Source organism: Centruroides vittatus, unplaced genomic scaffold, assembly GCF_030686945.1.
Source record: "Centruroides vittatus isolate TY-2023 unplaced genomic scaffold, ASM3068694v2 contig_983, whole genome shotgun sequence".
In the NCBI taxonomy this organism is placed as follows: Eukaryota; Metazoa; Arthropoda; class Arachnida; order Scorpiones; family Buthidae; genus Centruroides; species Centruroides vittatus.
This window is the reverse complement of record NW_027122654.1, coordinates 130194-145956: the sequence shown is the minus strand read 5'-3', so window position 1 is coordinate 145956 and position 15763 is coordinate 130194. Positions and strand designations below refer to the sequence as shown.

The 15763-nt window shown below is 35.7% G+C and overlaps 2 protein-coding genes across 2 annotated transcripts; one reads left to right on the top strand and one right to left on the bottom strand.

Annotated features, from left to right (window-relative positions):
* Positions 1-2518: 2518 nt before the first annotated feature.
* Positions 2519-3514, bottom strand: LOC136985959 (uncharacterized). The gene has a single exon (XM_067283380.1). The coding sequence runs from the start codon at positions 3512-3514 to the stop codon at positions 2519-2521; it is 996 nt and encodes a 331-aa protein (XP_067139481.1).
* A 94-nt stretch (positions 3515-3608) lies between these two features.
* Positions 3609-4973, top strand: LOC136985958 (uncharacterized). The gene has a single exon (XM_067283379.1). The coding sequence runs from the start codon at positions 3609-3611 to the stop codon at positions 4971-4973; it is 1365 nt and encodes a 454-aa protein (XP_067139480.1).
* Positions 4974-15763: the final 10790 nt, after the last annotated feature.

Sequence of the window (15763 nt, the reverse complement as noted above, 5' to 3'; positions counted from 1 at the left end):
TTTCGTACAACAAAATTTACATTTATTAAAACAATTAAATTTTGTTTATCTGCAATAATATCACATTTTATATTTTGTGTTATATTAGAGTGAACAATTGATAAGAGGGTTGGAATTCTAATAGTGGAAAATTATGGATTGGTGACTGATTGAATAGTGTAGGTAAAATGTTAAAAGGGATAGGGTTTTTTTTTTAACTCTTTCCGCCCTGTGGGCACTAAGAGGGCCTGTTTTTTAGTAGGCCCATTATAGGTTCGGCCAGGCCCAAAATAGGGTGACCGGGTGGTGAGGGACGGGGCCCGACATATCCGAACGGACCACCCCCCGAAAAATTCCTGGGGATTTCTCGACCCGTTCGGATTCGATCCCGGGTCCCCCAGAGCGGTTGGACGATGACAGTAGATTTGGTATATTAGTACTTTTTGTTGTTTCTGGGATTCAAAAATTTGTTCTATATTCAATTTTTATCAACTTCAAATGATTTTGAATTGAAAATTTTCATTTTGAAACAGAATCATAGAACACGAATAGAAAGTTGGACTTGTTCATCTTGTTCAAAAAGAATATTCTAAAAATTTTATATAGCCCATTAAAATACTGCTAATGGAGAGATGTCTTCAGAACGTTTTGGTAGATAGCAGTTCCTTGATGAAGGTTTATCTTGGTGTTATATTTTACCAGTGGCGCGCCGTCATTGGAAGTGGTGGAAGCGGCGCTTCCACCTTCCAATGACCTCCCCTTGTATTTTCTAAAATATAAACTTTCATATTTTAACGTACATTGAATTAATTAAAATTAATATTTTATTATAATTGCATTATGTATCTTATTACAAATTTCTATACTACATGTGAAATAAACGATAAGATTGCTATTGTATATTCCAATATCAGTGGTGGAATGGAAGCACTGTATTGTCAAAACTGGGTCAGCTTCCAAGCGGCCAGATTATAGGCATTAGCGCATGCGCTTTACAGAGCACCAATGTCACATGGTTTAGCTGTTGGAAGCTTCACACGTATAACGCTTCCAATGATTCTATCCCTAGATATGTCGGGCCCCGTCCCTCACCACCCGGTTGCCCCGTTGTGGGCCTGGCCGAACTCATAATGGGCCTGCTATACGAGGCCCGCTTAGTGACCACAGGGCGGAAAGAGTGTATATATATATCAGTGGCGTACCGTGACAATTGATGACAGGGAAGCTGTGTTTCTGTAAGAAGCCGACTTCCAGGGGCAATCAGTTAATTGCGCGTCAGTGATGGTCTAGAGCAGCGCTGTCCAACTTATCATAGCCCGCGGGCCATATTTTCTTCACCAAGCATTTCGGGGGCCAAGAAGGTTGATAAATGAAAAGTCAGTTTATGTTAATTAAGAAAATATTTTATTCGTCTAACTTCACTCAGACTCTATTAAATCATAAGACAAAAAACACCTTGATGCTGAGAACGTTTAAATTTAATCAAAAACAAACGTTTTCGGCCCACTCCATGAGCCATCGTCAGGCTAACTACATTCGAATACAATTTCGAACAAGTAATTTCAAATTGAAATAAACTACAAAAGAACTCATGCGCTACGCTGGATAACGTAAACTAAAACTAATATAAACAACATAGAAAATAATAAAATAAAATATGTCAATGTTACATGTGTACATTGTAAAAATAGTCTATAGTTCTCTAGGCAATCCTTTTGCCGTATCTAATGTATTCCTGTGACTTTTTTAATTAAAAACTTCCAAGCTGATGGTAAAATCGCCGCATCCTTGTAATTTAAGCATTTTTTGGTTAAGCCGGACTTATATATTTCACATTTTTCGGTTGTAGCCGCAAGTGTCGGCGAATGTATCTGTGTTAAGACCTTGCCATTTCACTACGGACCCCTCAGTCTGCGCCATTTTTGCTAACGTTGTTGTGCATTTACCCTTCGCCACGTCATATCTGTGTTCCTTAATCCTTTTACTTAGGCTTCTCGTCGTGACCCCGATGTATTCTTTATCAATCTTTAACTGGTCGTTGCTGTACGGTATCGAGTACACACCTGGTTGTTCACTCGGTCTAATTGCATCTTTGTCGTTCCTTAGTAGCCTATATATCGAGGGAGCTCTTTTGTATACAATAGTGCTGTTCATGCGGCCCGCAATACCTTCCATGACCGATGATAGACGTTTATTATACGTGAATTTCGTGATACCGTTTGTCAGATCCCGTTTTTTCTTGTTTACTTTAGGATTCCTGTAAGCGGCAATCAAACGTTCAACAGTTCTTGGACCAAATCCCAACACCTTAGCCACTTGCCTGATTCTATCCAGCTCTCGCATCGTATCGAGTATGTTAGAGCAATACTGAAACGCTCTTTTAATTAAAGCTCTAAACGCTGAGAGCTTATAAGTAATAGGATCATTCGATGTTGACGGTATATACAGCGGGTCGTGTGTAGGTTTGATATACACCTTCGTATCTATTGACCCGTTCCTAAATGCAATACTAATGTCCAAAAAATGTAATTCTTCGCTACTAACTTGCTCCAAGTTCAGCTTTAGGCCATGATCGTTGGAATTCATGGCACTTAAGAATTTGTTGTATTCTTGCGTGGTTCCTCCATATAACCAGCACATCGTCCACGTACCTTTTATACATGATTATGTCCTCCTTGAAGTTGTTAAGTGCGATGCGCTCCATTTTTCTTACAACTAACTCGCACAGCAAACCAGACATTGGGCTGCCCATCGGGACACCTTTCAGCTGCTTATAGACTTTACCCTCGAAAACGAAAAACGATTGAACACATACCAGATTTGCCATCATCTCAAGGTCCTTACGGTATTCTACAGCCGTTGGATGTAAGCTATACAACACTTCCATTAGCGCATCAAAACATGAGGATGGTTTGATCGATGGATACATGCTCTCAAAGTCCATTACTGACCCAACCTCATTATCCATTAAGGCCAACCCTTGCAGCTCCTTTACCACATTCATCGGGTTCTTTGTAACAAACTGGTGATCGCCAATCAAGTCCGATAAATACGAGTGCATACGCTTTTCCAGTTTATACGTGGGGCCTTTACATTTCTCGACCACGGGTCTAATTTCCTTGTTGGTTTTATGCGTCTTTGCGAAACCAAACAACCTGGGTACACCCGGGTTCGTGACGTGCGCTCCTTTCAGGAAAGGGAAGATTGATGCCAAGGGAGATTTCTCCAACCTTTTTACCTTTCCGTCTATTTTTCTTACTATGTCATGTTCAACCCTTTCGCATTCAGTTTTTCTTATGTAATCTTCTAGGGCCTCAACATAACGTTGGTTTTTCATTACTACCAAATGCTTGCTTTTATCAGCCCTGGTGATTATTAAACCATTGTCTGTCAACCATTTCTTCGCTCTTTTAATATCGGTCCACTCCTTACGCTTCCCTGCATATTTTTCACTTCGGAATGCCGCTTTCCATCTAAAATATTCTTTTTCTATTTCATCCATACCCAGGAGCCCCCTTTCAATCTCAGCTATCATGCCTCGCCAGTTTCCATTACTGTCAAGAGCATAATTCGGTCCTTTATCAAGGAGGCGTTCGACATTTCGGGGGATGTGGACCTGGTCCCATAATATGTACGGGGTTGGTTTCACCTTATTCGATTTTTTATTTAAATCAATTAGGAACGCAAAAAACTTGAAGTATAGGGCTATTAAGGACCTGATAGACCTGGAGGAACAAATGTTTACTGAGGACCCGAATGCTTTGGCAGATAGCAATGTAAAGGTAGTCGAATTGACTGACCAGATAGAAACGCGTTTGAATAGGAAGTACAAGAAGAAGCTACAGTGGTTATGTTTAAAGCAACCGAATAAAAAATCGAATAAGGTGAAACCAACCCCGTACATATTATGGGACCAGGTCCACATCCCCCGAAATGTCGAACGCCTCCTTGATAAAGGACCGAATTATGCTCTTGACAGTAATGGAAACTGGCGAGGCATGATAGCTGAGATTGAAAGGGGGCTCCTGGGTATGGATGAAATAGAAAAAGAATATTTTAGATGGAAAGCGGCATTCCGAAGTGAAAAATATGCAGGGAAGCGTAAGGAGTGGACCGATATTAAAAGAGCGAAGAAATGGTTGACAGACAATGGTTTAATAATCACCAGGGCTGATAAAAGCAAGCATTTGGTAGTAATGAAAAACCAACGTTATGTTGAGGCCCTAGAAGATTACATAAGAAAAACTGAATGCGAAAGGGTTGAACATGACATAGTAAGAAAAATAGACGGAAAGGTAAAAAGGTTGGAGAAATCTCCCTTGGCATCAATCTTCCCTTTCCTGAAAGGAGCGCACGTCACGAACCCGGGTGTACCCAGGTTGTTTGGTTTCGCAAAGACGCATAAAACCAACAAGGAAATTAGACCCGTGGTCGAGAAATGTAAAGGCCCCACGTATAAACTGGAAAAGCGTATGCACTCGTATTTATCGGACTTGATTGGCGATCACCAGTTTGTTACAAAGAACCCGATGAATGTGGTAAAGGAGCTGCAAGGGTTGGCCTTAATGGATAATGAGGTTGGGTCAGTAATGGACTTTGAGAGCATGTATCCATCGATCAAACCATCCTCATGTTTTGATGCGCTAATGGAAGTGTTGTATAGCTTACATCCAACGGCTGTAGAATACCGTAAGGACCTTGAGATGATGGCAAATCTGGTATGTGTTCAATCGTTTTTCGTTTTCGAGGGTAAAGTCTATAAGCAGCTGAAAGGTGTCCCGATGGGCAGCCCAATGTCTGGTTTGCTGTGCGAGTTAGTTGTAAGAAAAATGGAGCGCATCGCACTTAACAACTTCAAGGAGGACATAATCATGTATAAAAGGTACGTGGACGATGTGCTGGTTATATGGAGGAACCACGCAAGAATACAACAAATTCTTAAGTGCCATGAATTCCAACGATCATGGCCTAAAGCTGAACTTGGAGCAAGTTAGTAGCGAAGAATTACATTTTTTGGACATTAGTATTGCATTTAGGAACGGGTCAATAGATACGAAGGTGTATATCAAACCTACACACGACCCGCTGTATATACCGTCAACATCGAATGATCCTATTACTTATAAGCTCTCAGCGTTTAGAGCTTTAATTAAAAGAGCGTTTCAGTATTGCTCTAACATACTCGATACGATGCGAGAGCTGGATAGAATCAGGCAAGTGGCTAAGGTGTTGGGATTTGGTCCAAGAACTGTTGAACGTTTGATTGCCGCTTACAGGAATCCTAAAGTAAACAAGAAAAAACGGGATCTGACAAACGGTATCACGAAATTCACGTATAATAAACGTCTATCATCGGTCATGGAAGGTATTGCGGGCCGCATGAACAGCACTATTGTATACAAAAGAGCTCCCTCGATATATAGGCTACTAAGGAACGACAAAGATGCAATTAGACCGAGTGAACAACCAGGTGTGTACTCGATACCGTACAGCAACGACCAGTTAAAGATTGATAAAGAATACATCGGGGTCACGACGAGAAGCCTAAGTAAAAGGATTAAGGAACACAGATATGACGTGGCGAAGGGTAAATGCACAACAACGTTAGCAAAAATGGCGCAGACTGAGGGGTCCGTAGTGAAATGGCAAGGTCTTAACACCGATACATTCGCCGACACTTGCGGCTACAACCGAAAAATGTGAAATATATAAGTCCGGCTTAACCAAAAAATGCTTAAATTACAAGGATGCGGCGATTTTACCATCAGCTTGGAAGTTTTTAATTAAAAAAGTCACAGGAATACATTAGATACGGCAAAAGGATTGCCTAGAGAACTATAGACTATGTTTTACAATGTACACATGTAACATTGACATATTTTATTTATTTTTTTATTTATTTTTTTTTTTTTGAAGTACGTCGGATGTTAAATTTTTGTTTAATAAATTAAGACATAGTCGCTCTGGAAACATTTTTTACTTTCCCAAAGAAAAAATGGAGATCGTCTAGGGAAGTAAAAAATGTTTCCAGAGCGACTATGTCTTAATTTATTAAACAAAAATTTAACATCCGACGTACTTCAAAAAACTTAAAATGAAAAATCGTCGCCAGAGGGACCGAGTCAACTAAATCTACATTTTCCAGCGCATTTTTTGAGTGGATAAAGGCCCGAACTCCCGAATGGACATGGATGTAAGAAAAGACGTCGTAAGATCCCATTTTCCAATTTTTAAGAAAATTTTATAATTTTAATTGGATTAACCCTGTTTTAAAGAATTTTTTTAATATTGGATGGCTGAGTAGCCTCTAAAGAAAGGTCCGGTCATCTAAGAGAAAAATTGTTCTAGAACAAAAGGAAAAAAATGGAGATCGTCTAGGGAAGTAAAAAATGTTTCCAGAGCGACATGTCTTAATTTATTAAACAAATATTTTATTTTATTATTTTCTATGTTGTTTATATTAGTTTTAGTTTACGTTATCCAGCGTAGCGCATGAGTTCTTTTGTAGTTTATTTCAATTTGAAATTACTTGTTCGAAATTGTATTCGAATGTAGCCTGACGATGGCTCATGGAGTGGGCCGAAAACGTTTGTTTTTGATTAAATTTAAACGTTCTCAGCATCAAGGTGTTTTTTGTCTTATGAAAATATTTTATTTATACTAAAAAGAAACTTTAAAATATTCGTAATATATTAATGAGAACATTGTGGCCGTAATTTTCACATATTATTATTAATATTAAAATTATTTTACTAATTTAGTAACATAAATTTATTCATAGTAAAATGTACTCGTGGGCCGTAAAAATAATTTGGCGGGCCGTATACGGCCCACGGGCCGCCAGTTGGACAGCCCTGGTCTAGAGCAGTGGTTCTTAACCTTTTTATACTCGCCGCCCACCAAATATTTCATAATTTTTTTGTGACCCCATTTTTTAATAATAAATTATCAAATTATCAAATATAAATTATCTATAATAAATTGATTTTTTATTATTGCTTTATTTTTTATATAATAAATGTAAATCATAACTTTATTATTTCATTATTTATTTAAATAACATTCAAACTTCACAATTAAACATGAAAACTCATTAATTTTTAACAGAAAATAAAATAAGAAACATGTCGATAAATCGATCCAATGTCGATGCTAAAACTAAACTAAAACTAAAACGCCCACTTGTGGTAAGGATTTTGCATAACTTTTGCAAAAATATTTAAATTTTCAAAGCCTACTATTTTTCCTAATTATTTTTAAAATTCCAAGCATTAATAGTTTTTTAGAATTACTTTGGAATAACAGAAGTAAATACTGCGGTGTAAGTAGCATATTTGCATTTATTTCTTCTGTACTAACAAAGTTGTATGTAGGAAGAAATACAAAATAAATAAATAAAAACTAAATAGGAAAACTTTATCTTTCTTATTTCACTTTTCAATACGATATTCGGATTATACATCAATTTTCTTTATATTATATTATGAAGGAAATTTTGCATAATTTGGCGGCCCCCGGCAAATTATATTAGTTTTAGTTTACGTTATACAAACTTAACTTCTTATGGACCTTCTTATGGGCAAACTTCTTATGGACCCCCAGGGGCCGCGTCCCCCTGTTAAGAATCACAGGTCTAGGGTCCATTCGTATTCATCTGTTCGATAAGCCAGTAAAAACTGTAGACTTCTCTAAAAGTATTTTTAATATCACAATTGCATTCCGAATCGCTAGCCACGATATAAGGGCTAAAATTAAAAATAAATTATAAAAACTTACTCGGTGAAATAAAATGTGCGATGGATATACATACCTGGTACAATGTATTGTTCGATTGTATTAATATACTTTTAAAGAAAATTATAATTAAAATATAGCTTTGTAAAGAAACGTACATAAAAATAACATAAAATATTCTTTACTTTTTAAATCTTAAAACAATCCACTTAGTCAAATATCTTGATACGAGTAGCTAATGGATGGAACTAGTGACGGTCCAGGTAGGTGTGTAGTGAGTGTGTGCGTGCCAAATCCCGAGGGTGCCGATACCGGTCAATGTCAAATGCCTCTTTTGTCGCATCACTAGTATATCTCAAAGGACGCCACAGGGCTGTTGTAAATTTTAAACGTTTCTCACCGTAGCTGTAAAAATCTAACTATGTTAAACTTAATAGTCATTCGTTTTCTAACTAATTCGTTTTAATACCAGGTGTACACGGAAATCAGTTTCCCACTGTACTGAGCGAGTGATTGGTTCTGTTAAGCTTTTGTTGAAGTAAAATTCTGGCTCTTTCAACAGGATTTTATTTATGTCCCCATTCCCTAATCTCTTAATTATTTAGTCACTTCTTAAGTAGAAATAAGTCGAAACCAGTTACTTTGTACCTGAATATCTGTAGTCTTGGGAAAACAGTGGAAAGACAAATTTTTATGACAACGGATATATAAATCGTAAATTTAAGGAAAATAAATTCTAGAGCTTTTTTTTTTGTACCATTTTATGTACTATACGTCTCATTCATTAAATTTGGTTGTAAATGATGCTGCCAAAGTAACAGTTAATTTTTAACACTACTAGAATTGTACACGTTTTTTCTGCATCCCCTTACAGATGGGACATACTAAATCGTAATATCACCGGTTTAACATTGAAATCCGTAAGTAATATAAGATGGGAGAGCGGAATAAACGCAGAATAAATATATCAAATATTTTAATGAAGTTTTTTAAACTCCTGTCAACTATACAGAACTATCATAAAAACGTGCCAGTAAACTCCTATCGGTTGGGTTGTTATAAATCTAGTCTAGGGTTGGCAACCCTTTTTATAACATGGGCCAGAATAAATTTTACGTTTTTTTCCGCGCCGTAGTAGTTAATTGACGCCTTTTTGTGATTCGTAATTTTTTTAGTCTGCAAATATGAAATAAATAAATAAAAAGTTAATTACTACATTTATTTTTTTATCGTTTTCGAAAATTACAAAGAATTGGAAAAATAACTAATTAATAGTTATTTTTCCAATTTAATAATCTATTAAAGATCTCGCGGGCCGGATAGAAACTTTTCGCCAGCCGTAGCTGGCCCGCGGGTTGCCTGCCGTTGATCTAGTCTGCTCATGAATCACGTAATCGGGCGAAGGTGGCCGAATATCTAGCAGGCGGCTAACAGCCCACAACCGCTCCGGGATATAAAGTCGCGTACTCTTTACGCGTGTGTCGCTTCTACCAGCTAAACCGTGACGTTGGTGCTCTGTAAAGCGCATGCGCCAATGCCTATAATCTGGCTGCTTGGAAGTTGACAGGCAGGCGGCTAACAGCTCAGAACCGGCCCGGTTTATAAAGTTGGACTCCGTACGCGTGTGTCGCTTCTACCAGCTAAACCGGGTGAGGTTGGTGCTCTGTAAACCGCATGTGCTAATGCCTATATAATCTGGCTGATTAGAAACTGACCCGGTTTCGACATTCCTTCCGCCACCGAATTATTCGAATATACAATAGCAATCTTATCGTTTTTTTTTCACATGTAGTATAGAAATTTGTAAAAGATACATAATGCCGTTATAATAAAATATTAATTTTAATTAATTCAAAGTACGTTAAAATATGAAAATTTATATTTTATAAAATACAAGGGAAGGTCATTGGAAGGTGGAATCGGCGCTTCCATCGCTTCCAATGACGGCACGCCACTGGTGATTATGGCTCTGTCGTAGTACATTTTGTGCGTATCCAATACTGTCTGTGGAATGTATTTGTAGTATGGTTCGTGGATGTCTAATAATTTGTGTTTGTTTGCAAGCTCTTGGTGTATTATATTTGCTACTAGATTACGTCTATGTAAATAATCTGTTCCAAGAGCTTGCAACCGGATGTGTTGTATAGTTCTGGCATGATACGACATTTTCTGCATGTGTCATTTGTGAGTGTTGTATCTTTGAGTATGTTTTCTGTAGTTTTTAGTATTTATGACCTGATCCTGTATGGTAATCATGAATTCTTTCGTCTCCTAGGGGCGAATCGTGACCAAAAATTTTTGGGTATGCTGAAAGTTATAATAAAAATAATAGGCCTAGCTCTAGCACTAAACAATAGGCAGAAACGTTATTTGGTGTGATAAAAAAGTATGGACTATTATAAAGCCCATTATATCTACACATGAAATATATTATAATGAAAAAGTATTAAAAATGTATTATAATAATCAATTTTGTGGGCTCTTGACACTGGGGCCCAGGGCTTAAGCCCTATTAATCTCTATGTAGATCCGCCCCTGTACACAATGCATGTACTCAGCGCCGGATTAAGCCTCTAGCGGGCCCTAGACAAAATTTAAATTGGGGCCCCATTTAAATAAGTTGCTTCTAAACAAATCTTATATAATGTGACATTAGCGTAGCTAGCATGGGTGACACCCGGTGCGGATATCGTGGTGTCACCCCAAGTCACACCGTAGTGTCACCCTTTTTAACTCTTTTATAAAACACTATTGAATTGTAATATCTTCGCACTCGAGCAACTTGAACGCTACATCGAATATGCGATGTCGCGACGTATAAGTTTAGATTTAGAAAATAAATCATAACCATACATCAGTACTACCACGAGAGGCAGCCCTACGAATATTTCTAGATGGTGCGAGAGATCCCGTGGCGTACAGTACAGTACATTACTTCTGACGCACGAGTGGCTGTTGACTTTTTTTTTTTTTTTCTTTTTTTTTTCAAGATAATGGCTAGTCGGGCGGAGCTTAGTAGGAATTGTTAAATACAGCCTTTTCTGTCCTATCTAATTTCTTGAGTAATTCTTAACTCGTTTTGAAACAGAAATCTTCTGCACTGAAGCCGGGTCCCTCCGAAGTACGGGTCCTAGATATTTGTCTACTTTGCCTATTTGATAATCCGGCCCTGCATGTACTGTACAGTACGCTGACTAGTTACCGCAACCTCTCGATACATTCTGGCCTGTTAAATGCTTCGAATGACATCATGTGCGCGCATTTATTTGCTGCGGCAAGCTTCCACACGAGCAAGCGATCGAGTTCCTGCAAGCATGGCACTGACTTAAAACGGCTAGCCGCCAATGTAAAAGCAAACACAAATGATAAAAGCGTTTACACGTTAGAATAACTTATTGTTGGCATATTTGTTCTCATATAAAAAGTATACTGACAGTCAAAACTTTCTCTTAAGCATGCGGCGCTTGCTAAACAAGCCCAGGGAATTCGCCCTTGCCGTCTCCCCAAAGAGGCATCCCCAAACTAATCAACTGTTTGACGCAGTTTTGTCAACAAAATTCTGGGCCAAGTCATAAGGATGCCTGCCATGAAGTGCCTTTCGAGCCTACGATTGCTTAATGGTGTCTATAGTTATTATTATTAACACATCTCGATTATATTATAAAACAGACCCGAAAAGCATTTCGGACTTTAAAATAGTTCCTTTTCAGTTAGTGTTTGAAATAAACTCACAAGATAAAAGACAAGTTATATTAAAAGGCCGAAAGAAGAATGAAGCCATGACAACTAAGCAACTGGCGTTATCTCACAGGTGCCATACAATAACTTCTTTGTCATGTTTTCACAATCAAGCTAGCCGTAAAGAATTCAACATAATTAATCATAATCAGTTACAGACCCTTTTAAATATCAAACAATAAAGCAATGGACACAATACTTACAGTTGATGTCTGAAGGGATGACTGAAACATTACGCAAATTAAAAAGAAGGGGAAAAACAATCAAATTCCAGAGAAATAGCAATGTCAGTACAACCATTTGCATAATTATACATTTTACGTCATAAATCTATTTTTATTTTTACTAATATAATCATACCAACCTTCATCTATTTTTTACACCTAAATTATCATTACTTTTTTACTTTTATCTTTTTACTTTTTTAACCTTTAAAGTTTTAATACGTTTATCAATAAGGTGATTAACTTTTTTATAATGAAAAGGAGGACACATAAACAAGGGCGTCGCCAGAGGGGGGGCAGAGGGGCAGTTGCCCCTCCCTAGACATGCGAAAAAAATTATTTAAATGCTAAGTCATTTATTGCCCGATTTATAATTCCCGCGCGAAAAACCCAAGAAGATTATGTTTTAATTAAAATAATCTTCTTAAGCTTCTTAAAATTTATGAATCGTTTTTATTTTACCTACATACAATTCTTGTTCTCGTTCTCGGGTTTATACGGGAGGTTGTGGCCTACATACAATTCATATCCTCTATCAATTTATATCATCTTGCCCCCCTGGCCCATTGGCTGGCGACGCCCTTGCACATAAATTGAAGGAAAAAATGTTGTAAATAAAAAAAACATTTATTCATTGCAATAATAATACACTATAATAATCTCTACTGCATGCGCAGTGGCGTAGCTAGCATGGGTGACACCCGGGGCGGACCGCCCCCAACGCCCCCTCGGTACGCCTCTGTGCCGTGTTGTGTTTCGGTAAAAAGTAAACAAAGCTACTTGCATTCAGCGCACTTTCTCAAGGTCTCCTGTGCAGAGCACATGCGTTTCATAATCGCGTTATGCTGCACTGTACTTGATGAACCGTCATGTCGAATACAAACACATCACATTACATGCAACGGATCGGCTCGGCATCAATCAAATATGGAGATTTACAGAATAGTCTTCAAATATCAAAAAGGTGGACATTTAGGAGGACACTTTTCGAGGGAGGACAGAACTTACAAAGGAGGACGGTTGGTCACCTTATTATTAATATATCAAATTTTATGGCTTTTATCGAATATGTTTAAATTAGTGTTTTGCTACAGCTGAAGTTTATGTATTATATTTTATTGCGTTAATATGTTCTTTTATTCGAACCTTTAAGCATCTTTTTGTTTCACCTACATATATCATTACAGTTACAATTAAATTTATATATAACATTACTTTTTTCTAAATCATTTATTTCTCTATTTAAACTATTCGGACGTATACGGTTTTGTATACTGAAGTAAATTTCTTTAATTCGTGCTAGTTCGGATTAATGGGGAAATAATAGTAAGGATAGGAGCTTACGTTTTGAGACCGTTTTTTTTTTACTGTTGTAACAATTCTAACCTCTATTTGCTACTGTAAAGTCAAAGAGGGTCACAGAAAGAATGAGAATTGCTCACAACACGACTTATCTTTACACAAGAGATACAGATGACATTATAGTTAGGGGAATGGTAAAAGCTGTTCAGATTAGTGCGAATGTATGTATTTGTTTTCATCATATTCAAAAAGATATTGATTTAATCAAAGAAAATAATTTTAATCCAGAATTCTGATAGGCTTTAATATTCAGAATTTGCAATAATAATAGCGAGGTTGAGGCCGAAGTTTTCAACGCGAAAACGTGTACGTCGGACGTTCGGCGCCGCTTTCCTGTAAGCCTAGAAGTTTGGTAATGGCCTTTGGAATGTCGAGCATGATTCCACTGACTTTCCAAAGACCATTGTCAAACTTCTAGGCTTAAAGAAAAGCGGCGCCGAACGTCCGACGTACACGTTTTCGCGTTGAAAACTTCGGCCTCTATCTAGCTAATAATAAATAAAATCTTATAAAATGAAATAATAAAATATTTTAGTCATTAGTTGTTGACAATTTTATAAATTGTTAAACATTTTTTTATAATTTAATAAATATCTGTTTTATATAATACTTAAAATTGATATTCTTAACTTCCATTCATTCGGACTATAACTATTTTCAGTCTCTAGAAGACAAGCGTAAATTACACATATACAAATTATATAAAGTGTTAAATTATCATATTGTATTTTTCTTATAAAACTAAAAAAAGGCAGGATTACATTGTTAATTGGAATGTACAAAACATATGTACTGTATGTAATATAAAAATAAAATCGAGATGACTGAGGAGATAAAGGCATCACCCTGTTGATTTAGAGAACCCAAAATAGAACTTGAGTGAGAAAGTACTGGAAATTTGTTTGCACCATGTCTGCCAGGTCCTGCACCTTGCTACCCAACTGAACCCTTGATGGGTATGCAATACAAAATTCTCTTGGTGCCCATAGGGAGAGTTGAAAAAAATTATATTCCAGTATATGTTTCTATGTAATTATAAATATTAGAAATAATTATCACTAAGTTAAAACTTGAAATATTTTTTAAACCATATTAAAGATTAAAATAAAATCGTTTATTACAGATAAATGTTTAAATTATTATCTCACTTATTAATAATAATTTTCTTATAGAAATCAACAAAATTATACTAACATTTTGTTAGGCAAATACTATATTTAATAAAAGTTTTGACTGATTTTGGAATCCAATTACTGTTATTAAAAGAAATTATTAAATACAGTACATAAATATTTCACAATCACAGCTTAATAAAGATATAACATTTTCCGTTATATCATATTTATTAAATTTATATGTAAGTTAGACTATATTTGTTTCATAAGAAGATATTCAAGTTTGTATTAATAGAAATTTGAATATCTCCTTATGATATTCAAGTTTGCTATTCAACTAGGCACAGTACATATAGAAAGACCTGATACTCCTGACAGAACTGACATGATTACTAAATAATAGTTCAATGTATGAGACATTCAAAAGATGTCACTTATTTGTTTTTGATAGTAATCAATTAACATTGCTGTTTGTCTAATAGCAATTACTAGCATCAATTTATAATTTAGTATAAAAAAGGGATGCTGTAACATCCAAAATAATAATCCATTAATTTTAACATCTTACCCAATCTGTTTGCATGTAGTTTTGTGATTTGCTTTCTTTTGATAAACAAGCATTCAAAAATGTAAAATTTCAACCCTCATTACTATCTGAGTAGAAGACATTTCATATCTGATGGGATAAGTCATCATAGGATTTATTATTCTATGTATTTAAATCCTATTATTGCAAGCACCAAGGCCTTTTTTTCATATTCATTGTGGATTCAGTCAGGTCCACAGTGAAAGAAGGTTGTGAGGGATGGGACCTAACGTCAGACAGACTGAAAAACCCTTTGGGTTATTTTGATAATCGGGATTTGATCCTGGGTACTCCAGAGCAGTATGTTGATGTCTTAACTGACTTAGCCATCTCTAGTCTATTATCTAAAATATTTTAAAATAATTTTAATTATGTCTCAAATTTGATTTTAAACAAATTTCTTTAAATTCATATGTTTAATATATTTAAGTTGAATCATCATTGAATCATTGTTTATAAGGTTCAATGCTATAAAGTTTGTATTTGTAATTTTGAGTTACAAATTTAAATTTAAAAGAATTAGTGTTTGATTAATTTTGGCATTTTTATTTATATTATAATGTAGTGAATCATTAATGTTTTTCAATTCATACAACAGAATATTAAGTAAAAGAGAAGAAAAAGCATAAATGATTTATTCAAATTTTTTAAATATTTATTCATATATTATTTCATTAAAACAGTTTGTAAATAAGATCCATAGTTATTAAATACGTTTATTTGAAACTAAATTTTGTAACAATTACATAGGAAATTCTGTTTTAAAATAAATTTATTAAAATATTACATGGACAAATGTTTACCATTGTTGTATATTTATAATAAATTCTTTTGTGGCAATTTAATATATCTTTTAACACAACCTCACCATCAAATGTATAAAACCAAAACAGAATCTTCACATTTCAAAGTTTATTTTGATATAATTTTTAATAGTTGGACCAATTTCAATTCATGACAGATAAAAATCACCAAGTGTTAAAACAGTAGAACGAGTTGTGTTCAAGAATCATAGCAATCTAAAA

Bases quoted from the DNA above. Each gene is read 5' to 3' on its own strand.
- LOC136985958 (XM_067283379.1), top strand. From the start codon at position 3,609: ATGTACGGGGTTGGTTTCACCTTATTCGATTTTTTATTTAAATCAATT.
- LOC136985959 (XM_067283380.1), bottom strand. From the start codon at position 3,514: ATGATAGCTGAGATTGAAAGGGGGCTCCTGGGTATGGATGAAATAGAA.